The sequence below is a fragment of the Corvus cornix genome, chromosome 4 (assembly GCF_000738735.6).
Source record: "Corvus cornix cornix isolate S_Up_H32 chromosome 4, ASM73873v5, whole genome shotgun sequence".
NCBI classification, from domain to species: Eukaryota; Metazoa; Chordata; class Aves; order Passeriformes; family Corvidae; genus Corvus; species Corvus cornix.
In genome coordinates, this window is record NC_046334.1 from 516535 (window position 1) to 542412 (window position 25878).

Genomic DNA, 25878 nt, shown 5'->3' on the forward strand with positions numbered 1-25878 from the left:
ATTAGGCAAACCTTCCTTTCCCTGATGAAAGAGCGAGAACACCCACTGAGTGTCAAAAGCAAGAATATAAAAGAGAAGCTCCATAAATGGTTTTGCTCTGTTTTCCAGATGGAATCTGAAGAGAAGGTGTGTGAGTGAGATCTGAGTTTTATGGAAATGCATTATACTTGTGGACAGAAATCTGATTGCTGTGCTCTGCCACTTGTAGCTTTTTGGTTTTCTTTACATAGACCTTTTCTCTTTTCATACTTAGACAAGGTTGTGCTTCCTTTTCCATCCCAGGGGATTGCCAGTGAGGTTTGAATAGAGTAATTTATTTTCCTAAGTTGAGAAAGTGTTACCATTTCTGAAGCTGAGTCACCTATGCATGATTGGAGCTTTAAAGACACAATCTTCAAAGGTGGCTGGGGATTTGACTACTCAATTAAACCAAGAGAAACTGAATCTCCCAATCCTCTGAGGTGCTTTGGGAAAATCTCTTGCTAAATGTAGCAGCTTAATGAAGATCTAAAGATACAAAAAGTCATTTTCATCTCTTTTTACTGAAAAACCAGGGCTACTTCCACACAGTGGAAACTTGACAGCCGTTAAAGAACATCACAAACTCCACAGAGGCGAACCTTACTCCATTCTTCTGGACTGCAATGCGGTTAGTATCCCTATTGTTTCTTTCCTGAAGCATGGCTAAATGATAGGGCTAAGGCAGAATATCAGCTGTATTTTGGGGCTGCTTTTCCACAGGCAATATAGAGAATGGCACATCAGAGGTCTGCAGCATACTGTTTGGATACAGGAAGTGTTCATCCAGGTCAGGTGGCTTGATTCAAGTTCACGCCTTCATATTTCCATTCCTATTCATAAGTAAAATATGAATTGGCACTAGAACACGTACATGAAAGCTGTCAGAGCACTGTGGGCACCAGCTGCTCCTAGTTGCCCTAACCACCCTCCGCCCATTGGCCAGCAGTCCTACTTAGGCTCATGGGCTGGCTTCTCCTATAAGTGCTGTGCTGTTTGTTTAGTTTTATTAGTCTGTGTCCCACTGTCCTGCCTGTATTTCAGGGTTGTCTTACTGCTGTGGAGTGGCCTGTTACAGTTTAGGTGCTGCAGTTGCCTTCATGAGGCCTGCTGTGCCCTGGGCCTGCTCTCTTGCAGCAGTGTGGGCTGTTCCCTATGCCTGAGGGCATGGCCATGCCTGCAGATGGTTAGCTGGACATCCCAGCTCACTTGCTTCCACTGCTCCTTTGGACAGGCATGCTGACCTCTGACCTGACACCCATGCCAAGCGATGGGTTACAACAGAAGGGCTTCAATAAAACACCTGAGAACCAGGTTGCCCTGGGTACGAAGTGCCAGGTACCACTGTATTTACCAACATACTGTAAATTGAGGTGCAGTTGTAAGTGCAGCTTTGATTGCTCTGTAAATTGTCATCACACTTTGTTGACTGGTACATCCAATATGAGTCTGTAATCATTCCAGAGGACTTAGCTATCCTATTACTGTTTACATACTGAAAGCTTTTTAGTTTAGGGTTTGTTTAGTGCAACAATTTTTTTTCATTTAGTCCCTTGATTTATTTCATTTAAAGGTGTACGTATGAGCTTCGTGAGTCATCCGATTCAGAAACGTTGTTAGAATCAGAGCAATAGCTGGTGGGTTGTTCTGTTTGTTGATAGGCTATTTTTCCCTTAGCATGAGCTGTAAACAACAGATGACTTATGGAAAGAAAATTTGTCAAAAATGATGGATATTATCTATGTAAAGGTTGTCTGTGACATTCAGGAAACCTGATTTGTACAAATTCTGAAGCTCACACCATAGCACAGGATTGCAAAACTCATCCATCTGGTAGCTCCCTTATGGTTTTTTTAGGCCAAATTTGTGAAGTGGTTTGGCTTCAGTGATAATACAATCCAGATGTTGGCCTACAGGGAGCAAAAGTATTTACTAAGCAAAATAATTCCCCTGTTTTTCAGTGATAAATTCACCAGATTCCCCTCACCTTGTGAGAAAGGAATACATTATGCCGAACAGTAGCAGGAAGCTCTACATCTTATCAAATGGCTCACTTATACAAATTGTTGACACCCACCCAATAATGGCATCAAGCCTTGTTTTTGCCACATATTTACAGTGTGGGAAAGGGGGAATTGGGATTCATTTTACTTTACAGGCTAAAGTTTCTTGAAATCTGGTGTATTCACTGAGCAGGACTCAAGTTGGGGTGATTTGCTGTGACAGAGCGTGCAGTCTGTGAGCAGTCAGGTGCTTAAGGGAGGGGGGAAGCTTTGGAATTTATTTGCTTGGAGAGTATCATACCTAATGTTAAGGAAACTCCTTTTCCCCTGAAGCTAGCTAGCTAGCATGATTCTGCATCTGTAAGCTTTCTGCAGCACTTGGCTTTTGCTCTAGATCGTTCCATGAGTGCATTCTGCTGATGTTTATACAGTTGTTAAATGCTGTAACACTAAGTCCATTCAAGAATGAAACTGGGATCTGCATCCCAGTGCCCTGATAATCCAGCAAACTGCTTCCTTGACACTGCATTGCAACTGGTTGTAAGTGGAGTTTGGTATAGAAAATATGGAAGTATATAGACCTGTACTGCTGGAAAAACACTGCTAAACCTGTTGGTGAACATTTAAGGGGATAGGCAATAAAGCAGGAGGAGTGGAAGGTTTTTTAAGTAGTCTGAGACTTGCCATAGAGTCTTTTGTAAGTGACCTCTTGTTTTCTGTGCAGCTCAACACAAACTGCCCTTCGTGGTTCTTTCATGAGCGTTGTTATCTTGTCTTGAGTTTTGCAAGCTGAAGTTAATTGACAATACTGGTAGCCAAAGCTATTGCCCCAACAGGGAATGCGTGTAGGGAGAATTCCAAATCGCACTCAAGTTGTAGAAAGGATATCTCTGTTGGAGTTGCCTCAGGAACATGCAGGCGGTGTGTTAATCTATCTCCTCACCTGTTGTCTATAAATTTCAGCCAGTTTCTAGCCAGTGGTTACTTTTAATCTATTCCCTGTATGAAAGGATTTTTGTCAAGGTGGAAGCCAGGCCTGTCACTGATTTTTCAAGAGGCTTATTTTGTTTTATTAAATCTTGTACAGAGTTAAATACAGGAGCTCTTGGTACAAGGAAAGGTAATTGTTTTACAAAGCTGGTCTGTAGGGAACTTAGTGGAGACGGCTTTTAATAAAAATCATCTGGAAGGATGCCATGATTTAATTGAATGGCCACCCCACTGAGCAAGGCACATGCTAAAACAGGAGGGTGTGGATTAAGCCCTGCACCATCCAGTATGGCTGTGAATATGTCATCCTGTGACAGCAAATGGGTACCTGCCCCAGCAAGTCTTTCCAGGCTCCTGCTGGGAATATGTTCTGAAATGCTGTGAGGGCCTTCCCAGCTGTGTGCCTGCAGGCAGGCCTGCCCTTGTAAAGGCTCCACATGCCTGAAGTGATACTCATGGCTGGTACCTTGCTGTTCTTTATGTTCAAGAGGCGCTTACAGGACCTGCCAGCAGCACTCTGGGAACACATCAGGGTGTGCCTAGCAGCAGGCTGTGTGCAATGCCAGGCTGAGTAACCAGGCTCTGCTGGAAAACCACCTGAACCAGGAAAAACTGGTGCTGCTTAGGTGGAGCTGGAGAGATGATTGAAGTTCCCTAAAGCAGTCTTTCATTGAGAAAATGGCTAGATAAGCTTCTTCTGTCCTTGTTTCTAAGTAAGTGCTTTAGGTTTGATGTTGATTTAGGAGTCACAGCAGTGCTGATCCCTTTCCTTATCTGGTGAGACAGGCATGAGGTCTGTAACTGGCTTCCTATGATCAAGGGTGGGCACATGTTCGTGGCAGCAGCTCTCCTAGGAGAGAACCTGGAGCCTGGATCTAAGAGTATTGTGGAGCTTGGCAGACAGCTGTTTCTCCCAGTTTGGTGCAGTGCCTCATGTTCCGTTTCCAGCATGTTTCTATTAGTGAGGTGACACCACCTGGTGCCAGTCTGCAAAGCTGCCTCTTTCTCTCCCTGGATGCAGCCACCTGCCAAGAGCCTTTGCTGGTAGTGCGCTAAAGCTCAGGCAGGGAAATTCAGGCAGGCATCAAGGACTCGGTTTTCTCTTAGCAGTATTCCAGTGTCTGGGTGGCAAGGTTGCACACAGGGTATGGGTTTATGTAGATGTGCTGAGTGCCTTCATGAAACCCTGACCAGATTTGGCAACTGGGAGATGAGAAAGCAAGTATTTTTTCTGCTCTGCACCTGGTCTGGTATTTTGTAGAAGGTCATAAGATCAGCAGCAAATAGGAGATGACTGTCTCCAAAGTCCAGAGATATAAAATCATGCCAAGGGGTGTGTGGGGGGATAAAGTGTGAAGGTGTGGAAGACTTCATGACTTCTTATTGCAGCTGTAACAGGTTAAGAAAAATAAGAAAAATGAAAAACAAAACAAACACACAAAACACAAAACCACCACCACCACCAACAAAAACACAAACAAACAAACCAAACTAAACTAAACCAACAAAAAAAAACACAAAAAAACCCCCACAAAAAACAAAAACCAAAAAACCCCATGACTCGTATGTCCTCCCACCACAGTAACAGGTATTTCCGTTTTGTGGTAGCCTGGTAGATTTAGGGAGTTTCTGGAACACATTGGAAAGAGCTGCTTTACAGCCTACATCATTAACTGCTAGAGAAAATAATTGGAGTAGTAGCAACTTAAAGAACAGTGAGGCGACAGAATCAGAAACAGACACTCGAGCTTGCTATGAAAACCAGCAACAAAGAAGCTCTGAAAAACTATTGTTATTTCTAGAGAATTTCTGTGAGCATCAACACCCAAGTTGAAGTGGAAGTGACCTTGCAGAATCTTCAGCCGTGAGAGGACAGGTCTTGCAACTTGGTCCACATGAAAGAAACAAAAACCCACCCTCATCATCAGGTGAGTCCTGGGGAGCTGCTCTGTGAGCAAGGACAGAATTGTGGGCAGTTTTACTTCATCTCCATGGTCTTTGATTTATGCTGGGTAGAGCAATGCATTGCCATTTGCTTGCCAGTTTGTTGTGACTTCTACCTGCAGTTTCAAAATCTCTTTGTAAGGTTTTCCATCTCTTTTTGCTCTAATGATAGGTATTGGGACAATCTGGAAACTGTCTTTAAATGTCCAACTGCATCTCTGGAACTGTTGAAATCTGACTGGTACTTCCTAGCAGGAAGCAAACACATAAGCAAGCAGAAGCAAAACGTCATACTCAGGTATGAGTAGATTTATTGGAGAAGAATCCAAGATCTAGGCAGTTTGCTGGCAAAACACAGCTAGAAAATTGGGATTGGAGGAAGTTTTACCGTTTCCACCACTCCAAAGTTATGTCACATTTCTTTAATGCTATACAGCTGCTGTAGGGCATTCAAAGATGTGCTTTCAAAGATGCTTTTACCTTGCAGGCAGCCACTGACTGTATTTATCTGAACCAGCCTCTGATAATGTTTAAGCACAGACCACAGCATGTGGCAAAATAACTGTTAGCAACTGCCTGAAGAAACCCATTAAAATAAGCAGCTGTTTATTCTGATGCTTAATAAGAAAGCAGTTAGAGTGTTGCAATTCTATGCTTACTGAAACATTCAAGAGCTCTTCAAGGTAAATGACAGTAAACTGGAGTAATGTAAGTCTTGAGTATATTTAGAGCTTGCCTTCAGGTACCTCCTTAGAGCTTGTCAGCACAGGGCCTATGTGGAGCTCAAAAGTGTGAGACTGCCCAAGAGGGGGAACAAGTCCAAACACAAGACAGTAAAGCTTGGCGAGGCATTTCTGTCAGGTACTGGAAAAACAGCTGTTGTTCTAAACATCAGTTTCTGCTGTTGTTAACCTGGGATCCCTCGCTTTTTGGATTTTTGACCTAAAAGCTGATGTATGGAGGTAGAGATACCTGCTTTAAAAAAAGCGATAAAATTCTTGGGTTTGGGGGATGAGGGTTGGGTAGAAGATGATTGTAATTATTTTAGTGGAATTCATAATAATGAAAATGGTGCTCTAGAGTGAACCTACTCAGACTTATTACTGTATCCCGCAGCCATAGGAGAGAAGATCCAACAGGCAGGAATTGTGCAGCAAGATTGATTTATTTAATTATCTTACAAACTCTTTTATAGACTTTTTTCTTCATAGTCTAATTGGACAAAGCATCAGCCACCCCCTGGGTGGATTGGCTAAAATCCTCAACGTCCATTGTCAAAATATTTTTCTACTGTACCATAAACATAGTTCTACAAGGTCACAAGCGTTCATAGTTTATAGAACTTCTGCTAGTCTCTGCGTGAGAGAGAAAAGTATCCCACGGGCTTAGAAAGAAGCAAGAAAATTCTTGCTAGCAGCAATATTGTATCCACACAGAATCACTATTGGAGGTTTTCCTTTTTTTTTCCTCCCTAATTTACTAAAGGACTAAATTCTAGTAAGCTTGCTAGAGTTAATTGCCTGTTAGAAACACAAGGTCGGTGGCCCCTGTTATGGTTTGACTGCCAGTGGTTTAAACAGGTTCTAGGAAAATGAAGTGCTGCTTTAATTGTAGCTGATGCTTTTAAGTTTAAATGAAGCTTTGTTTCCTAAGTTCATTAAGATACCAACTGCAATTTCTTTTCTAAGGAAGTCAGGTCCAGAGATGTTTTAGATTACGCTGAAAAGATTGTCATTTGGACTACAGGAATGAAAACAAGTACCTGTGGAAGGGTCTGCCCCAGGTATTTATCTGCCGCCTGAGTTTAGCTTCCTTATCTTAGCAGAGACAACTTCCTTAAGAAAATGTGATTCATGACGGAGAGTTTCATCGGAGGATATATGTAGCTAACATAAAAGCTGCTTATGTACATAGGTACATATGTTTGCAGAATTTCCAAATAAATCCTGATGTGAGGGAAGAGCACTTGGAATAAATGCAGTGATGACAAACTCTTGAAGGAAGAAGGGGACTTGGAAGATCCCAGAGGATACTTCGTCAATGTCTGAAGAGGGTGTGCAGCATCTGTGCATACATGAGGACTACATCACTCTGTCTTGATCGCACTAGTCAGTGAGCCAAGGCTAGAAACCAGCACCATCCTGAGCAGTTAACATTTACTGGGAACATGAAAAGGAGTGAGGTGTAGGACACAACCATGGCAGCTACCTGATCTTGCTGTTTCTTGATGCCTCAGGTTAGCACCACTTGAGAGAACTCAGGTAGTGAGTGAGCTGTGACCATGACGGTGATAGCACTTGAATACTTCTGAAGGGAAGGGTTTCATCCAGTGAAAATTTTGTACTGAGGCATCTTTTGGTCAGAACAGTGTGTTTTGAGCACTGTGTTCATGAGCTGTGGTGGTGCCCAGCACAAATCCTGTTGCCTAGCCAGAGGTTTGGCCAGCATCTGGTCTGTAATGCTCTATGTTGACACCACCGTGTTAGAACTGTGCTACAATCCAGGCTGTCTTTGAGAATGAAGAAAAAAAACCTTGGCTGTGGGATTTAAGGCCAAGCATCCAGTCTTTTCTCAGCAAAGGTGAAGAGACTTACTCCATTCTATGGGGCGTAGTAATTCTGAATTCAGAAGCACTCAGCTGGGGCAAACTGTGCTCTGGAGCAATTATTTCAGTTTTCACTTGTATTAAAGGAACGCTTAAAGAAATTGATGTGGTGTCATCAATGTCATAAGTAATGGTAAAAATTTTAGGACTTAATACTAAGGAGTTTGAAATCTTAAAAAAGTCAGACAGTGATGACAGAACAGTGCTCCTGCCTTTATCAGCTCATCTCTAAATTCAACATGTCACAAGAAGGTGTGCAGAAACATCTCAACAAAAAATTCACAAAGCAGTCTGAGTAAAAGTGTGCTTCATTTCAGTTGTGCACCAGCACCACTCCTGCTGGCCTCCGTGGTGTGTTGGACAGAAGCTAACATTCCTTCTGGGAACGTGCTGATACCCGCTCAGGATGAAGCTGATACCCCTAACTTACTGCCTGAGGTGAAAAATATTATCCAGAGTAATTACCCCAACAAATGTATCAGAAATAGAAATAATAACTGCAATGCCAATATTGCATTACTTTAAACATTCTGTCTCTCCCCCCAGAGTTCTCCTAGGAAGGCAGGCCAGCCCAGGCCCTGCAGTGATTGTGTTTAGCGGCAGCATAAGGAGAACCGACAGCCACCGTTCCCTCCCCCGTTATTCAGTGTAGCAGCACACCCAAACGGAGCTTGGAACATATATATTCACTGGGTAATTTCTGTATCGCATTAACGAGTTTTGACACTAATGCTAATGCTTCATTAGAAGAAACATGACGAGTAGGCTGGTTCAATGTGCATTTAGCACTGAAAGATTTCTAGCACACGCAGTGAGACTTTTATTGCTGTCTGACAGCTTTGGCTATCTCAAGTCTCTGCTCAGTTGCAGGGGAGGTGCAGCCAGCAGTGCTGCTTTCCCTCCCTTGGCTGCACCGGGGTCCTGGTGCAGAGCCCGATTCTTTGCGTACGGGCACGGACATTTAATCTTGAGGCCTGTTTCGTTCGGGGTCTCCCTCGGCAGACGCTGCAGAGGAGCACAGAAACGGGGGACGGTGGCTTTGCTGGGCTGTCGAATGGGGCAACAAAGCCAACACTCCTGACACTGCGGAGGCTGCAGAGAGTTTGGAGGGGGGAAGTTGTTGCCGTCTCGTATGTGGCAACCCGACCTGAATCACCGAAATTTAACAGCACCGCAATGAAGCGGCAGGAAAACTTGTGTTCATAGCAGCAAAACCCGCCCGAGCCGGGGCGTCTCGGAGCGGTGGCAGCTCGGGCAGGAGGGCGCCGGGGCCGGCCGGGCCCCTCCCACCCGGCGCAGGTGTTCGACAGCGAGGAAGGGAGCCGGCAACGAAGGAAGGGAGCCGGGAGCGAAGGCAGGGAGCCGGGAGCGAAGGAAGGGAGCCGGCGGCGAAGGAAGGGAGCCGGCAACGAAGGAAGGGAGCCGGCGGCGAAGGAAGGGAGCCGGGAGCGAAGGAAGGGAGCCGGCAACGAAGGAAGGGAGCCGGCGGCGAAGGAAGGGAGCCGGCAACGAAGGAAGGGAGCCGGCGGCGAAGGAAGGGAGCCGGCAACGAAGGAAGGGAGCCGGCGGCGAAGGAAGGGAGCCGGGAGCGAAGGCAGGGAGCCGGCAACGAAGGAAGGGAGCCGGCGGCGAAGGAAGGGAGCCGGCAACGAAGGAAGGGAGCCGGCGGCGAAGGAAGGGAGCCGGCAACGAAGGAAGGGAGCCGGGAGCGAAGGAAGGGAGCCGGCGGCGAAGGCAGGGAGCCGGCGGCGAGGGAAGGGAGCCGGCGGCCAGCCGGGAGCGGACACGCGTCCTTGGGCGGCGAAGCGGGGCTGCCCGGGACAGGGACCGCTCGGGACAGCGACTCCCCGGCCGCGGCGTGCGCGGGGCTCGCGTGGCCGGCGGGGCCGCGCTCCGCGGACTGGAATAAAGCTCAGGCTCGCGTCAGTCAGGGAGCTCTCGGTCGCAGGCACCTCTGTGTTTGCAGAGCCTGGGGGAGCTGGTGCAGACCTGGCTGACAGCTCCCGTCACGCCCGGCCAGAAGATGCTTTTCAGCTCTCCGGCACGCCGGGAGAGGGGGAAACACAGACACCACGCACGGCCACAGGGCCCTGGCAGCTCCTTCCCAGCCTGTGCTTTCTGATTGCCAGAGATTATAGGGACTGCCTGTCCCAGAGGATGCTCAGAGAAACAGGTTTCCTGTGGCTGGGTGCAACATACCACTTTGGCAAGACAGTAAAATCACCTCGGTTTCAGGTCACCGTGATTCAGGCTTTTTCACATCAGCGGCAGCTTTTTGCCAACAGGTTCATCACATCCCTAAGCACCATATCCATCAGCCCAAACTGCTCCACAGCCGCAGCTGTCAGCAGAAGGGTGGATTTCCGCTTTGTAGTGCCCTGCGGTGAGCGGTCAGGAGGCCGATGCTCCGGCTGGTGCCCAGGCCCAGCCCTCGTTCCCCGTGGCAGGGATGTGGCAGGTGCTTGCTAACGTGGCCGTGCTTCCTGCTTCCAGCTGGACTCTGGGGCTGAGCCAGGGAGAAACACCCTGGTCTAAGCTACACGGAATACTAAAGCCTTGTGTGCACAGCTGGAATTAAAGCACTCGCACCCTCCAGGACTAACTGGCTGTCCCTCAATTACGTGACTGAGTTTCCTCTCTCTTTGAAGGGCCGGAATTGTGATAGGTTTCTCTCCTGTTTCTGACTTCTTTCCAGGCCGTGGAGATGCACATACAACCCCTGGCACAGCCACGCCGAGCTCCTTTCTGCTGCGCTGGCTGGGAAGCTGTCCGACAGAGCCACTCAGACAGCTGGTGAGTGGCTGTGGCCTTCCTGGAGACGTGCAGGGCACACAGTCCTTCACAGAGGTAAAGGAGACTTTTTCCCTTCGGCTCTGAGCTTCTCCTCCCAGTTGTTGCAGTGCACCGTGGGCAGCGGGTGCGGGCTAAAGGATCACACGGGGCGTGGACAGCAGGGCTTTGTCCCATCCGAGTACAGGCGGCCGCGTTCGGGCCTCTGTCTGTGACACCGGCACTGCCAGGACAAACCCCGCTCCCTCCCGTGACCGAGGCAGGAGCTGAGACACCCAGACTTCCAAGTTGCTCCCCATTTCCCGTGTGGGTGCCCACTCCTCCTTATCTCCTGGAGGAACAGATTGCTCTGGATAGTTTTAGTTCCATTTTTTCCAGAGAAACTTTGATCCTCCAGGAGGAAGGCTCTGCCCAGCTCATAAGTGTTGCCTGCCGGGGCCTGGCTTCCCATCCGCGCGATGCCAGCTGCCCCGCCGGCCCTTCCTCTCCTGGTGCCCGCTGCAGAAGGCAGCCCCTTGCAGGCAGCCCTGGCACGCCGCGCTCCCCGAGAGGCTGGGGGAGCTGGTGCAGCCCGGGGAAAAACTCTGACTTGTCAGTTTGGTCTGTCCCTGCCAGGAGACTTCGGTTTTCCTCCGGCCTTTTTTTATTTTGGGTTGGATTTGTCCATTTATTGTATTTCTAGGTTTGTTAGTGTTATCTTGATGATAGCTTTGGTTTCTGTTGCAGTTTCTGCAGGGCAGGTCTCCGGGGGATCCCCATTTCGGGAGTTTAGGGGATGAGGTCCATCCCTGTGCCCCCAGACGTGCTGTGGTCAAGCTCCCTCACCCCCGAGGTGTGACGGGGAGGCTTTGCCTGGGGTAATTCTTGCCCCACAAGACTGAACCACCCCGGCGTGGTGGTTCTTGCTCCCGGCACCCGATGTCCACCTCAGGGGGACACTTGCTCATGAGGCTTTTTCCAAGGCTTGTGCCCTGCTGATGCTCCACTCCCCGGGGAGCAGCGATGCCTCTCATGAGGAATCGTGAGTGAGCCGAGCTCGGCCGAACCGAACGAGCTCAGCCGAACGCAGCCTCCGGCTCTCCTGACCATTAATTAGCGCGAGTGCAGTCCCCGCCTAATGAACTCCGGCCCGACGCCGCGCTCCCGTTCGTATCCGTGCGATGGCCGGGCCGCCCGCGGGACTCGGCAGCGGGAAAACCCCGAGCTTTGGGTGTTCGACGCCGGGCGGCCGCCGCTTCCCCGCGCAGCGCCTCGGCCCGGCCCGCGCCGCCCGCAGGGAGCCGAGCCGAGCTCGGCCGAAGGCAGCGAGCGGCACCGAGCTCGGCCGAACCGAGCCGAGTCTAGCCGAAAACAAAGCTTACGGGTCAGGGATGGTTTGTTAAAGCTCCGTTAAGGAATACAGTAAAGGGAGGGACATGAGAGAAGTAGGGAAAAGCGGATTTACTGCACGGTAAAGAGGAACCAAAGCAGTTTTGGGGTATGAAGTTCAGCGGGCTGAAACAGCGGGGGCAAGGCAAGAGGGAAACAGAGGCAGGAGGATAAACAGGGAAAATGCTTTGCTCTAAAAGGCCATCCCTCGCGCTAATTACTGGTCACGAGAGCAGGAGGGTGGGTTCGGTGGAGTTCGGTTCGCCTCGGTTGGGCCGAGCGCGGCTCGGTTCGGCTGAACAGGGCTCGGTTCGGCTCGGCTTCGCACCAAGGACTGGTCTCATGTGAAATGTGACTCGGCCACCCCCTCTCCAAGCCGGGCCTCTCTGACAGCAGCGGCCGTTCCGGAGCGGGGAGAGCTGGGATCGCTTCTCACCGGGAACGATCAGGGACCAAGCCTGGGTGCCGCTGTGGGGTGCCGCACGGACCATGGTGGGAGCCCTACAGGACACGGGGCCGGGGACGGGAGGGGCTGTTCCCCTCGGCCGCCGCGCTGGGCCCCGCCGCGGGCAGCGGCTGAGAAGGGCCGCGGCTGCGGCACCTCAGCCCTGGCCCGGCCGCGTCCGGCGTTCGAACCGCGCAGCGAGTGCCGGACGAGCTCAGCGCCGCTCTAACTCAGAAAGCGCCGCCGTGGGGCCCGCAGCAGCGGCTGTGATTCGGCAGAATGCGCTATAGGGCTGCTCTAGGGGCGCTTTCCACAGTACCGGGTTGGCTTTGGCGGGATGCGCCGTAGGGGCGCTCCCTGCAGCACCGATCTGATCTCGGCAGGATTCGCTCCAGGGCCACTCTAGGGACACTATAGGGGCGCTCTAGGGGCACTATAGGGACACTATAGGGGCACTATAGGGGCGCTCCAGGGGCACTACAGGGACGCTCTAGGGACACTATAGGGGCGCTCCAGGGGTGCTCCAGGGGCACTCCAGGGACGCTCTAGGGACACTATAGGGGCGCTCTAGGGGCGCTATAGGGACGCTCTAGGGGCGCTATAGGGGCACTCCAGGGCCACTACAGGGACGCTCTAGGGACACTATAGGGACGCTCTAGGGGCGCTATAGGGGCACTCCAGGGACACTATAGGGGCGCTCTAGGGACACTATAGGGACGCTCCAGGGGCACTATAGGGACGCTCTAGGGGCACTCCAGGGGCGCTCCAGGGCGTTCCCCGCAGGAGCGGGGCCAGTCCCGCAGGGGCCGCAGCTGCGCTCGGGGCGCCGGGCGGGGGCGGAGCGGCGGTACCGAGGCCCCGCCCGGGGCATGCGCAGTGCGCGCCGCGCGGCCTTTTCCCGGCGGGACGGCGGGGCCCTGACGGGAGCTGCGGTTCCCGGGGCGGGGTCCGGGCTGTGGCGAGGAGCCGGACGCTGCCCGGGCGGGTGGTCGGGGCTGCCGCTTGGGGCAGGGGAGCCGCCGCTGGCGAAGGGGCCGGGCTGGGGCTCCTGTGCCGGGAGCCGGTTTGCGCCCCCCGGCAGCGCCGTGCGCGCGGAGAGACCTCGGGACGTGTGCGGGGATGGACGAGGCGTTCCGGAGCTCGGGCCCGGCGTGAGTACGAGCTCTCCCACCTCGGGGCTGTGCCGGCCTGCGGCTCCCGGCCGGGATGGCAGGAGCGGCCGTGCCGGGGCCGTGCCGGGAGCTCGGGGCTGCCCCCGGGCCGGGGCCTGTCCCGCAGGAAAGCGTGACGTGGTAGAGAAGGGAGCCAGGCGGTGCTCTGGAACTTGGAACCCGCACCAGTGTTTTCCAGATGTACTCGCAGAGATTCGGCCGTGGGGAAGCTGCAGAGAAGGCTGCCCGGCACAGCTCCCCCGAATGGGCCTTCCCCGACTGAGCTCTCCCGGAGGACGGGGCGCTTGCAGCCGCCTGGTCCTTCCTGTGGAATTCGGTAAGTCTGGGGAAAGGCTTCCTGACGGTCCCGGTGTCCCAGCAAGCTGTGCCTCGTTGTCCAGGGGCCCTGCCCGGGCAGCCCGGCTCGGCACAGCTCGGTTCCTGCTGCCGGGCTCACCGGGGGGAGGCAGAGCCACCAAACTGCGCGTCAGGCTGGGAAGGGGCAGGCGGGGGGAAGGAGAGGAGGCAAAGCCTCTCCACCGGCCCCGGGCCCAGCCTGCCCGGGACAGGCTTCTGAGAGGCCCCGGCGGCTCTTGTTCGCCCGGAAAGCCGCGGCCGTCGGGGGCTCGGGGGGGTGACCCGGGCCCTGCAGCACCGCAGGGAAAAGGGGGGAGCACGGGGCGGGTGGTGACCCACGGGGGGCGGCTGCAGTCCTTACAAGCGGGGTCTGCGCTCAGCGCTGCGTTTTGCTGCCTGCAGGGAGGGACCTGTGGTGTGGGTTGGGAGCTCCTGCTGGGGCAAGAGCTTCATCTTCCAAGAGGCAAAGCTGCAGCCTCTTCCTCACCGGGGACTGTCTCCATGCAGGACACAGCACAGGGGACGGGCCGAGGGGCTCAGCCTGGGACGCGGCCCCAGCAGGAGCGGCCCTGGGCACCCTGGCGCGGGAGGATGAGCCCAGGTGAGGAGCGCGGCCCCAGCGCGGCCCCGGCAGAGGCTGGCACGGGAGGAGGGAATGTCCGGTGAGTGCTCTGACCCGGGCAGCTCTGCCGTGCCCCTGGGGAAGGCGGCAGGATCGGGCGGGAAGGAAGGAATGCCCCAAATGCACAGGAGCTGAGGAAGTTGTGCCGTGCCGGCGGCTTCTGGCGCCGGCCCTGCCAGGCTGCAGCAGGTCAGGGCGGTGGCTGTGCCCCGCTCCTCCCTTGTGCCTGGCTGTTCCTCGGGAAGAAAAGGGTCGTGCTTGTGGTTTCTGGCTGCGCGGCACGTCCCGCCGCGCTGCGGTTTGGGGCCGCCCTGGCAGTGCTCCTGGACAGGGCCCTGGCCGCAGGGGGAGCGGGACAGGCGTTGGGATTCGGCTGTGCCCGGCGATTCCGGGAGCCGGGAGAAGGAGCTGCCCCGGAGCTGCCCGCGGGCGGCTTCTGCCCGCGCCCTCAGCAGCCGCCGCTTTGGCTTCTGGGCACGGACGGGCTGGGGACGATCCTGTCCCGCTCCCCCTCCCGGGGGGCTTCTGGTTGTTGTGGGCCCTCCGTGGCCGGTTTCACTGGGTGTTTAGCGTGGGCTCGGCTCAGCTGCGTTTGGTGTTTGGCCCTGTGGCGTGCTCAGGCTGGGCTCGATCGGGGTTTGTGCTGTGCCTGGCTCAGCGATGGGTATCAGGATGTGCAGCACGCTCCGTGGCTCCCCAGACCTGCTGCGGGGCGAGGCGAGGGTGGCCGGGGGAAGGTGCTGGGCCGGGCCAGGCACAGCCCGCCCTCGGCCCCAGGATTGTTTGGTGGCTCGTTCCCGAAACGCCCCTCACTGAGCGCAGGGGTTGCAGCAATCTGCGCCTCCTCCTCCTCTGCTCTTCTGGGCAGAAACGCGCATTTTTTGGGCTGAGCCCTGAGCTCTCCCGTTGTCATTTCTCCCTCCCCTCCCCATCGTCGGCGGGCAGCGCCGGACAGCCCGTGCCGACAGCGAGGGGCAGCAGGGAGGGAAGGGTTGCCCCTGCCTGGGAGGGGGACGGGCATCTCCTCTGGGTTACGTGGGGCTCTGCTGGGCACCCTGACTGCTGAGCCCTTTTTGCAGAGACACAGGAGACGCTGCCGCAGCTGTCCCCAGGAGAGCTGGCGGCCCCGCCTCACGTCCGCTGCCGGGAATGGGACTGGGAGAGGCCTCCACGCGGAGACTGGCGCGGCTCCGGTCCCCGATGGAAGAGGCTGGGCTCCCTGCTGCTCGGAGCTCCTCATCGGGGACGTCCGCGCCCGCCTCGGAATCCGGGCTGCCGTAGTCGCGGCTCCGGCCACGAGACGTTCCTGCCGCAGCTGCAGGTAAGCTCAGCTCTCCCTCTCTCGGGCACGCCTGGTACAGCTCCAGCACGCTCTGGACAAGAGCTGTTCCTGGTTCTCACAGCTCCTGCTGAGGGACCCCCTGCTCTCAGGATATTTGAGGACCCAGGCGATTTCTATTCCTTCTGTTTGTTTCACTTGCAGGTGATAGCCGGTCCAGCTTGCTGAAGCTCCGAGATGCTCCAGATCCGGCTTCATAAGCGCTGCTGCTTTTTGTTACAAGCCAGTTTAAAGCTCCAGCTACTTGCAGTTAGCTGGGCTTTTGGCCAAGTTGTAAATCACTCACTGTCATCAACTGCATATAACTATTAACTGTCATCGAGTTATTGTTCAAATAGAAGTCATAACTGTTTTGGTGCTTGTACACAATAAACACTTGGACGTGGAAAAGGGGCTGGAAAGTGCTTTTCGCTCCTGAGACTATCTCGAACCCTTGAAACGGCCTGGTGCATGCCGGCGTCCCTGAGCTTGGGGACCAAGGCGACCGGACCCCTCCTCCGGAGAGGGTCCTCACCCCCAGCCCTCCCACCCAAAGTCCCAGCCCCGAACCCAAAGTTCCACCCCCCGGCCTCTGTTTTTGGGGCTGAAAACGGCCAGCGGGGCTGCTGTTTCCAAGGCTCCAAAAAGTGGCACTTAGTCATTTTTTTCTGAGTCCCAGAAACACTGGACTGGACCTGCGTTTTCAAGAAAAGAAAATGCAGGACTTAGTTTTTTTTCTGAGCTTCAGAAAGGCATTGCCCACCCTCTGCTTCTGAGCCCCAAAAGCACAACACAGAGGTAGCTTCTTTCTCTGAACTGGCAAAATGCAGCAGCCAGCCTGCAGCTTCAAGAGAAGAAAATGCAGGACTGGGGGGTTTTTTGAGCTTCACAAACACAGGGCTGTGCTTTTGGGACCCAAAATCATCGCCCCGAGCTTGGTTTCAAGGCCCAAAAATGCAGCACTCAGTCTCTGTTCTCAAAAGGTGAAAACACAAGACTTAGTTTTTGCTTTTAGAGCCAAACCCACAGGACTTAGTCCCGTTCTGAGCTCCAAGCCCAACCCCCTCAGCACGTTCCAAGCACCCAAAACACGGCACTTGCGAGTTAAGAGCCAGCACCGCAACGCTGCTCGGACCCCGTGTGTGATGTAGTGGTGGGGAGCTGGAAGGAGCGTTGCCCACCCGCCACCCCGTGTCCAGTTGACGGGAAGTGCTTGGGAACTGGGATGGAGGCACCCTCTCCGCACGGAGGGTGCCGTCCTGTGTCTCTGTGGGGCAGCGCTGGCAGACGTGGGGGGAATCGCTTTATTCCAAGTTTCTTTCACGTGCGCACAGAACAACAGCTGCAACTCCTCCCGCCCAGCCCGCCCGGGAACAAGGCCCAGCCGGGGACACCCGTTTCCGGGGCAGCATCCCGCGCTCACACCCCAACCTCCTCCAGGGGCACCGTGCCCCCGAGCCCCCAAACACCTCCACCACGGGAACCCCCCTCAGCCGCCCCCGAACCTTCCTCCGGGAAAAGCCTCCTCCGGGAAAAGCCCCGGGCGGCCGCCGCAGCAGCAGCCGCCGCCCGCCCCAGCCCGTGCGGCCTCCGCGCCTCGCCCGGAGCCGCAGGAACCCCCGCGGCCGCCGCTGCCCGAACCCGCGCCGGGAGCGGCAGGGCCCGCCGGCCCGAGCGGCGGGATGGGACCGTCCCCGCTTCCCCTCGCCCCGGAACTCCCTGCCCGGCCCGCGGCAGCTCCTATGCCCACCGGCCCGGGGAGGCTCGGCCCGGGAACTGCCCCGGCCCGGCCAAGGCCCCGGCCCCGGCCCCGGCAAAGCTCCCGGCCCCGGCGAGGCTCGCAGCCCCGCCACCCCTCACCTGCTCCGGGCTGCAGCTGCCGCTGCCTCCGCGCCCAGCGCGGAACTGAAAAAACACGCGAGGCCGCTGCCGCCGCTGCTGCTTTTTGTGGCCCCGCGCAGGCGCCACCGCCCCCGGCCCCGCCCCCGCCTCGCTGCCGGTCCCGCCCGCCCCGGTTACCGATCCAGCCCCAGCCCGGCCCCGCCCCGGAGCTCCCGGAACAGCTGTGCGGGCGCCCCGCCTTCACCGTCCGGGGCTCTGGACGAGAATCCGAGCCCGCTGCTGCCCCGGGAGAGGCGGGGGCCGCGCTCCCGCCGCTCAGCGCCCCGAAAGCGGCGGCGCCGCCGCCGCTGCCGGAGCCTCCCCGGGGAAGCCGCCCAGGCCGCGGCCCCGGCGATCGCTTCGTTCGGCAGCCGCGGGGAGCCCGGCCGGAGGCAGCGAGCGGCGCCGAGTTCAGCCGAGGTTGGCCCGACCCGAGCGAGTGCGGCCGGAAGGCAAGCGAGCGAGACCGAGTTGGACCGAACGCGACCGAACCCGAGCCGAGCCCGGCCGAGGGCAGCCGAGGCGCACGAGTTGGACCGAACCGAACCGAACCGAGCCGGAGCCCGGGACCCGAAGGGCAGCCGAGCGGGCTAAGCCGAGCTCAGCCGGACCGAGAGCCGAGCGCGGCACGAAAGGCAGCGGAGCGGCACCGACGCTGCGGCCGAAACCGATGGACGAAATTGAGCCGAGCTTCAGCCGAAGCCAGCGACGCACGGCACCAGTTCAGCCCGAACCGAGCCGAATTCTGAGCCGAGCTCAGGCCGAAGGCAGCGAGCGGCACCGAGCTCGGCCGAACCGAGCCGAGTCTAGCCGAAAACAAAGCTTACGGGTCAGGGATGGTTTGTTAAAGCTCCGTTAAGGAATACAGTAAAGGGAGGGACATGAGAGAAGTAGGGAAAAGCGGATTTACTGCACGGTAAAGAGGAACCAAAGCAGTTTTGGGGTATGAAGTTCAGCGGGCTGAAACAGCAGGGGCAAGGCAAGAGGGAAACAGAGGCAGGAGGATAAACAGGGAAAATGCTTTGCTCTAAAAGGCCATCCCTCGCGCTAATTACTGGTCACGAGAGCAGGAGAGTGGGTTCGGTGGAGTTCGGTTCGGCCGAGCTCGGCTCGGCTCCCTGCGGGCGGCGCGGGCCGGGCCGAGGCGCTGCGCGGGGAAGCGGCGGCCGCCCGGCGTCGAACACTCAAAGCTCGGGTTTTCCCGCTGCCGAGTCCCGCGGGCGGCCCGGCCATCGCACGGATACGAACGGGAGCGCGGCGTCGGGCCGGAGTTCATTAGGCGGGGACTGCACTCGCGCTAATTAATGGTCAGGAGAGCCGGAGACTGCGTTCGGCTGAGCTCGTTCGGTTCGGCCGAGCTCGTTCGGTTCGGCCGAGCTCGGTACCGCCCGTTTCGTTCGGCGGAGCTCGGCACGGTTCGGCTGAACTCGTCAAGATTCGTCTCGGTGCGTCTGAACTCGGTTAGGTTCGGTTTGATTCGGCCGAGCTCGATACGGCTCGGTTTCGTTCGGTTCGAGTTGACCTTTCGGGTAAACTCGGGTATTTTCGGCCCAACTCGGTTCGGTTCGGCCCAACTCGTCTCCGTTCGGTTTCATTCGGCTCGATTCGAGTCTTTTCGTGTAAACTCGAGTATATTCGGCCCAACTCGGCTAAACTCGTTTTCTTCGGTACTTTTCGCTAGTTTCGGCTCGGTTCGGCTCAGTTCGTCTCAGGTCGGCTGAGCTCGGCTCAATTCGTCACGGTTCGGCTGAACTCGGTGCCGCTCGCTGCCTTCGTCCGCGCTCGGCTCGGTTCGGCTGAGCTCGGCGCCGCTCGCTGCCTTCGTCCGCGCTCGGCTCGGTTCGGCTGAGCTCGGCGCCGCTCGCTGCCTTCGTCCGCGCTCGGCTCGGTTCGGCTGAGCTCGGCGCCGCTCGCTGCCTTCGTCCGCGCTCGGCTCGGTTCGGCTGAGCTCGGCTTAGCTCGGCTCCCTTCGGCCGGGCTCGGCTCGGTTCGGCTCGGTTCGGTCCAACTCGGTGCCGCTCGCTGCCTTCGGCCGCACTCGGCTCGGTTCGGCCCAACTCGGCTGAACTCGGCGCCGCTCGCTGCCTCCGGCCGGGCTCCCCGCGGCTGCCGAACGAAGCGATCGCCGGGGCCGCGGCCTGGCGGCTTCCCCGGGGAGGCTCCGGCAGCGGGGGCGGCGCCGCCGCTTTCGGGGCGCTGAGCGGCGGGAGCGCGGCCCCCGCCTCTCCCGGGGCAGCAGCGGGCTCGGTTCTCGTCCAGAGCCCCGGACGGTGAAGGCGGGGCGCTCGCACAGCTGTTCCGGGAGCTCCGGGGCGGGGCCGGGCTGGGGCTGGATCGGTACCGGGGGGCGGGACCGGCAGCGAGGCGGGGGCGGGGCCGGGGCGGTGGCGCCTGCGCGGGGCCACAAAAGCAGCAGCGGCGGCAGCGGCCTCGCGTGTTTTTTCAGTTCCGCGCTGGGCGCGGAGGCAGCGGCAGCTGCAGCCCGGAGCAGGTGAGGGGTGGCGGGGCTGCGAGCCTCGCCGGGGCCGGGAGCTTTGCCGGGGCCGGGGCCGGGAGCCTTGGCCGGGGCCGGGGCAGTTCCCGGGCCGAGCCTCCCCGGGCCGGTGGGCATAGGAGCTGCCGCGGGCCGGGCAGGGAGTTCCGGGGCCGAGGGGAAGCGGGGACGGTCCCATCCCGCCGCTCGGGCCGGCGGGCCCTGCCGCTCCCGGCGCGGGTCGGGCAGCGGCGGCCGCGGGGGTTCCTGCGGCTCCGGGCGAGGCGCGGAGGCCGCACGGGCTGGGGCGGGCGGCGGCTGCTGCTGCGGCGGCCGCCCGGGGCTTTTCCCGGAGGAGCTTTTCCCGGAGGAAGGTTCGGGGGCGGCTGAGGGGGGTTCCCGTGGTGGAGGTGTTTGGGGCTCGGGGGCACGGTGCCCCTGGAGGAGGTTGGGGTGTGAGCGCGGGATGCTGCCCCGGAAACGGGTGTCCCCGGCTGGGCCGTGTTCCCGGGCGGGCTGGGCGGGAGGAGTTGCAGCTGTTGTTCTGTGCGCACGTGAAAGAAACTTGGAATAAAGCGATTCCCCCCCACGTCTGCCAGCGCTGCCCCACAGAGACACAGGACGGCACCCTCCGTGCGGGGAGGGTGCCTCCATCCCAGTTCCCAAGCACTTCCCGTCAACTGGACACGGGGTGGCGGGTGGGCAACGCTCCCTTCCAGCTCCCCACCACTACATCACACACGGGGTCCCGAGCAGCGTTGCGGTGCTGGCTCTTAACTCGCAAGTGCCGTGTTTTGGGTGCTTGGAACGTGCTGAGGGGGTTGGGCTTGGAGCTCAGAACGGGACTAAGTCCTGTGGGTTTGGCTCTAAAAGCAAAAACTAAGTCTTGTGTTTTCACCTTTTGAGAACAGAGACTGAGTGCTGCATTTTTGGGCCTTGAAACCAAGCTCGGGGCGATGATTTTGGGTCCCAAAAGCACAGCCCTGTGTTTGTGAAGCTCAAAAAACCCCCCAGTCCTGCATTTTCTTCTCTTGAAGCTGCAGGCTGGCTGCTGCATTTTGCCAGTTCAGAGAAAGAAGCTACCTCTGTGTTGTGCTTTTGGGGCTCAGAAGCAGAGGGTGGGCAATGCCTTTCTGAAGCTCAGAAAAAAAACTAAGTCCTGCATTTTCTTTTCTTGAAAACGCAGGTCCAGTCCAGTGTTTCTGGGACTCAGAAAAAAATGACTAAGTGCCACTTTTTGGAGCCTTGGAAACAGCAGCCCCGCTGGCCGTTTTCAGCCCCAAAAACAGAGGCCGGGGGGTGGAACTTTGGGTTCGGGGCTGGGACTTTGGGTGGGAGGGCTGGGGGTGAGGACCCTCTCCGGAGGAGGGGTCCGGTCGCCTTGGTCCCCAAGCTCAGGGACGCCGGCATGCACCAGGCCGTTTCAAGGGTTCGAGATAGTCTCAGGAGCGAAAAGCACTTTCCAGCCCCTTTTCCACGTCCAAGTGTTTATTGTGTACAAGCACCAAAACAGTTATGACTTCTATTTGAACAATAACTCGATGACAGTTAATAGTTATATGCAGTTGATGACAGTGAGTGATTTACAACTTGGCCAAAAGCCCAGCTAACTGCAAGTAGCTGGAGCTTTAAACTGGCTTGTAACAAAAAGCAGCAGCGCTTATGAAGCCGGATCTGGAGCATCTCGGAGCTTCAGCAAGCTGGACCGGCTATCACCTGCAAGTGAAACAAACAGAAGGAATAGAAATCGCCTGGGTCCTCAAATATCCTGAGAGCAGGGGGTCCCTCAGCAGGAGCTGTGAGAACCAGGAACAGCTCTTGTCCAGAGCGTGCTGGAGCTGTACCAGGCGTGCCCGAGAGAGGGAGAGCTGAGCTTACCTGCAGCTGCGGCAGGAACGTCTCGTGGCCGGAGCCGCGACTACGGCAGCCCGGATTCCGAGGCGGGCGCGGACGTCCCCGATGAGGAGCTCCGAGCAGCAGGGAGCCCAGCCTCTTCCATCGGGGACCGGAGCCGCGCCAGTCTCCGCGTGGAGGCCTCTCCCAGTCCCATTCCCGGCAGCGGACGTGAGGCGGGGCCGCCAGCTCTCCTGGGGACAGCTGCGGCAGCGTCTCCTGTGTCTCTGCAAAAAGGGCTCAGCAGTCAGGGTGCCCAGCAGAGCCCCACGTAACCCAGAGGAGATGCCCGTCCCCCTCCCAGGCAGGGGCAACCCTTCCCTCCCTGCTGCCCCTCGCTGTCGGCACGGGCTGTCCGGCGCTGCCCGCCGACGATGGGGAGGGGAGGGAGAAATGACAACGGGAGAGCTCAGGGCTCAGCCCAAAAAATGCGCGTTTCTGCCCAGAAGAGCAGAGGAGGAGGAGGCGCAGATTGCTGCAACCCCTGCGCTCAGTGAGGGGCGTTTCGGGAACGAGCCACCAAACAATCCTGGGGCCGAGGGCGGGCTGTGCCTGGCCCGGCCCAGCACCTTCCCCCGGCCACCCTCGCCTCGCCCCGCAGCAGGTCTGGGGAGCCACGGAGCGTGCTGCACACTTGATACCCATCGCTGAGCCAGGCACAGCACAAACCCCGATCGAGCCCAGCCTGAGCACGCCACAGGGCCAAACACCAAACGCAGCTGAGCCGAGCCCACGCTAAACACCCAGTGAAACCGGCCACGGAGGGCCCACAACAACCAGAAGCCCCCCGGGAGGGGGAGCGGGACAGGATCGTCCCCAGCCCGTCCGTGCCCAGAAGCCAAAGCGGCGGCTGCTGAGGGCGCGGGCAGAAGCCGCCCGCGGGCAGCTCCGGGGCAGCTCCTTCTCCCGGCTCCCGGAATCGCCGGGCACAGCCGAATCCCAACGCCTGTCCCGCTCCCCCTGCGGCCAGGGCCCTGTCCAGGAGCACTGCCAGGGCGGCCCCAAACCGCAGCGCGGCGGGACGTGCCGCACAGCCAGAAACCACAAGCACGACCCTTTTCTTCCCGAGGAACAGCCAGGCACAAGGGAGGAGCGGGGCACAGCCACCGCCCTGACCTGCTGCAGCCTGGCAGGGCCGGCGCCAGAAGCCGCCGGCACGGCACAACTTCCTCAGCTCCTGTGCATTTGGGGCATTCCTTCCTTCCCGCCCGATCCTGCCGCCTTCCCCAGGGGCACGGCAGAGCTGCCCGGGTCAGAGCACTCACCGGACATTCCCTCCTCCCGTGCCAGCCTCTGCCGGGGCCGCGCTGGGGCCGCGCTCCTCACCTGGGCTCATCCTCCGCGCCAGGGTGCCCAGGGCCGCTCCTGCTGGGGCCGCGTCCCAGGCTGAGCCCCTCGGCCCGTCCCCTGTGCTGTGTCCTGCATGGAGACAGTCCCCGGTGAGGAAGAGGCTGCAGCTTTGCCTCTTGGAAGATGAAGCTCTTGCCCCAGCAGGAGCTCCCAACCCACACCACAGGTCCCTCCCTGCAGGCAGCAAAACGCAGCGCTGAGCGCAGACCCCGCTTGTAAGGACTGCAGCCGCCCCCGTGGGTCACCACCCGCCCCGTGCTCCCCCCTTTTCCCTGCGGTGCTGCAGGGCCCGGGTCACCCCCCCGAGCCCCCGACGGCCGCGGCTTTCCGGGCGAACAAGAGCCGCCGGGGCCTCTCAGAAGCCTGTCCCGGGCAGGCTGGGCCCGGGGCCGGTGGAGAGGCTTTGCCTCCTCTCCTTCCCCCCGCCTGCCCCTTCCCAGCCTGACGCGCAGTTTGGTGGCTCTGCTCCCCCCGGTGAGCCCGGCAGCAGGAACCGAGCTGTGCCGAGCCGGGCTGCCCGGGCAGGGCCCCTGGACAACGAGGCACAGCTTGCTGGGACACCGGGACCGTCAGGAAGCCTTTCCCCAGACTTACCGAATTCACAGGAAGGACCAGGCGGCTGCAAGCGCCCCGTCCTCCGGGAGAGCTCAGTCGGGGAAGGCCCATTCGGGGGAGCTGTGCCGGGCAGCCTTCTCTGCAGCTTCCCCACGGCCGAATCTCTGCGAGTACATCTGGAAAACACTGGTGCGGGTTCCAAGTTCCAGAGCACCGCCTGGCTCCCTTCTCTACCACGTCACGCTTTCCTGCGGGACAGGCCCCGGCCCGGGGGCAGCCCCGAGCTCCCGGCACGGCCCCGGCACGGCCGCTCCTGCCATCCCGGCCGGGAGCCGCAGGCCGGCACAGCCCCGAGGTGGGAGAGCTCGTACTCACGCCGGGCCCGAGCTCCGGAACGCCTCGTCCATCCCCGCACACGTCCCGAGGTCTCTCCGCGCGCACGGCGCTGCCGGGGGGCGCAAACCGGCTCCCGGCACAGGAGCCCCAGCCCGGCCCCTTCGCCAGCGGCGGCTCCCCTGCCCCAAGCGGCAGCCCCGACCACCCGCCCGGGCAGCGTCCGGCTCCTCGCCACAGCCCGGACCCCGCCCCGGGAACCGCGGAACCGCAGCTCCCGTCAGGGCCCGCCGTCCCGCCGGGAAAAGGCCGCGCGGCGCGCACTGCGCATGCCCCGGGCGGGGCCTCGGTACCGCCGCCCCCCCGCCCGGCGCCCCGAGCGCAGCTGCGGCCCCTGCGGGACTGGCCCCGCTACTGCGGGGAGCGCCCTGGAGCGCCCCTGGAGTGCCCCTAGGCACCCCTATAGCGCCCCGGAGCGCCCTAGAGTGCCCCTGGAGTGCCCCTATAGCGCCCCTAGAGCGTCCCTATAGTGCCCTGGAGCGCCCTGGAGGTCCCTAGAGCGCCCCTGGAGCACCCCTAGAGTGTCCCTAGAGTGCCCCTAGAGCGCTTGCTGCACCTGCTGTGAGGGACACTGAGTGTCCCGCCCCAGCCCCGCGATGCTCCAGGAGCAGCTTTGGCAGAGCTGCCGTGCTCTGCGCCTGCCCTGACAGGCTCATGTTTCTTCTCTTTGCTCAGGAGGGGATCTGAGCCACAGAGGCTACTTGGTCCTGGTCAGGCAAACAATGACCCGCTCCATCGCAGACAGATTTCCCTCATGTGCGCTCCAGGCAGAGCACACCCCTCCTTGCGGCTGCTGGCAGGGCACGGTGGCCAGGAGGTGACACAAGAGCCAAGTTTGTGCCCTTGGTCCCTTAGGACAAATGTGGTGAGCACACGTTGCCCAGAGCAGCACTTGTGTAGCTGTGCTTTGGGACTTGCTGGCCGTGAGGGCTGCAGGCCAAAGGGTGCTGTGGGCGAGGGCACTCCCTGCCGAATTCCAGCCCGTACTGGGCGGGATTCGCGCCGCCTCCAGCACCAGGCCGTCACCCGGCAAGGCGTTAAAGTGCCGGCAGCACTCGCCGCTCGCTCTTCTGAGACAGCACCGGCTCTTTCGCGCCGGGTTTGCTCTGCGCCGGTACCGCAGGGCGCGCAGGTTCCGCCCGCAGCGCAGCCCCGTGTCCGGCCGGAGGCGCGCAGCGGCGAGAGAGGCGCTGTCGGGGCTGTCTCTGCAGCACCGGCTCTGCTCGGCAGGGGGCGCTGTCGGCCTCGCACGGTCCAATTCCTCCCGGGGCTTTTGGCTGCAGGTTTTTGGAAGACACGATTTTGCTGGATCCACTCCCATTGCTACAATCCATAGGCACTCATGTGTTTCCCTTGCACGTCACAGTGTCTTTCAGTTGGCATAAGACAGACCTGTGCAGTCAAGCCGCAGCCCTTAAAGCAGCATCTCAAGCCTTAGCGTTGACACAGTTTTGAAATCACTTCCAAGAGCTCTTGGTCCCATGCTGATCAACATTGCTTCTATTCCCAGGACTCTCTTTTGGGCTGGGAATAGAAGCAGTGTTGATCAGCATGGGACCAAGAGCTTTCCACGGCTGATATTTGTTGCCCACCTGGGTTAGTTTCTAATGAACTGAACTTCCTTTTTCTCTTGTAGAGTCTGCGTTGAGAAGGAGAAGGACCAAGCACCATCTGCAGCCGTACCCAAGACTGGCACAAAGTGTTCTTGAACCACTTCAGCGT

The 25878-nt window shown here is 58.5% G+C and overlaps 2 protein-coding genes and 1 long non-coding RNA gene across 3 annotated transcripts in view; 2 read left to right on the plus strand and 1 right to left on the minus strand.

The window, feature by feature from the left end:
• Nucleotides 1–8020, plus strand: part of LOC120409878 — a 41807-nt gene extending 33787 nt beyond the window's left edge. Inside the window, exons 5-8 of the long non-coding RNA XR_005601728.1 lie at nt 555–649; nt 4814–4939; nt 5128–5253; nt 7878–8020. This is a non-coding gene — a long non-coding RNA (uncharacterized LOC120409878). The remainder of the gene's footprint in view (nt 1–554; nt 650–4813; nt 4940–5127; nt 5254–7877) is intronic.
• A 9273-nt stretch (nt 8021–17293) lies between these two features.
• On the plus strand, nt 17294–18241 carry LOC120409886 (basic proline-rich protein-like). The gene has a single exon (XM_039550856.1). It carries the CDS (start codon nt 17294–17296, stop codon nt 18239–18241), a length of 948 nt encoding a protein of 315 aa, XP_039406790.1.
• A 1205-nt stretch (nt 18242–19446) lies between these two features.
• LOC120409887 (basic salivary proline-rich protein 2-like) lies at nt 19447–20619 on the minus strand. The gene has a single exon (XM_039550859.1). The coding sequence runs from the start codon at nt 20617–20619 to the stop codon at nt 19447–19449; it is 1173 nt and encodes a 390-aa protein (XP_039406793.1).
• Between the last annotated feature and the right edge of the window lie 5259 nt (nt 20620–25878).

What these genes read in the sequence shown, in the direction of transcription:
- LOC120409886 (XM_039550856.1), top strand. Translation starts at nt 17,294, where the DNA reads ATGGGACCGTCCCCGCTTCCCCTCGCCCCGGAACTCCCTGCCCGGCCC.
- LOC120409887 (XM_039550859.1), bottom strand. Translation starts at nt 20,619, where the DNA reads ATGGAGGCACCCTCCCCGCACGGAGGGTGCCGTCCTGTGTCTCTGTGG.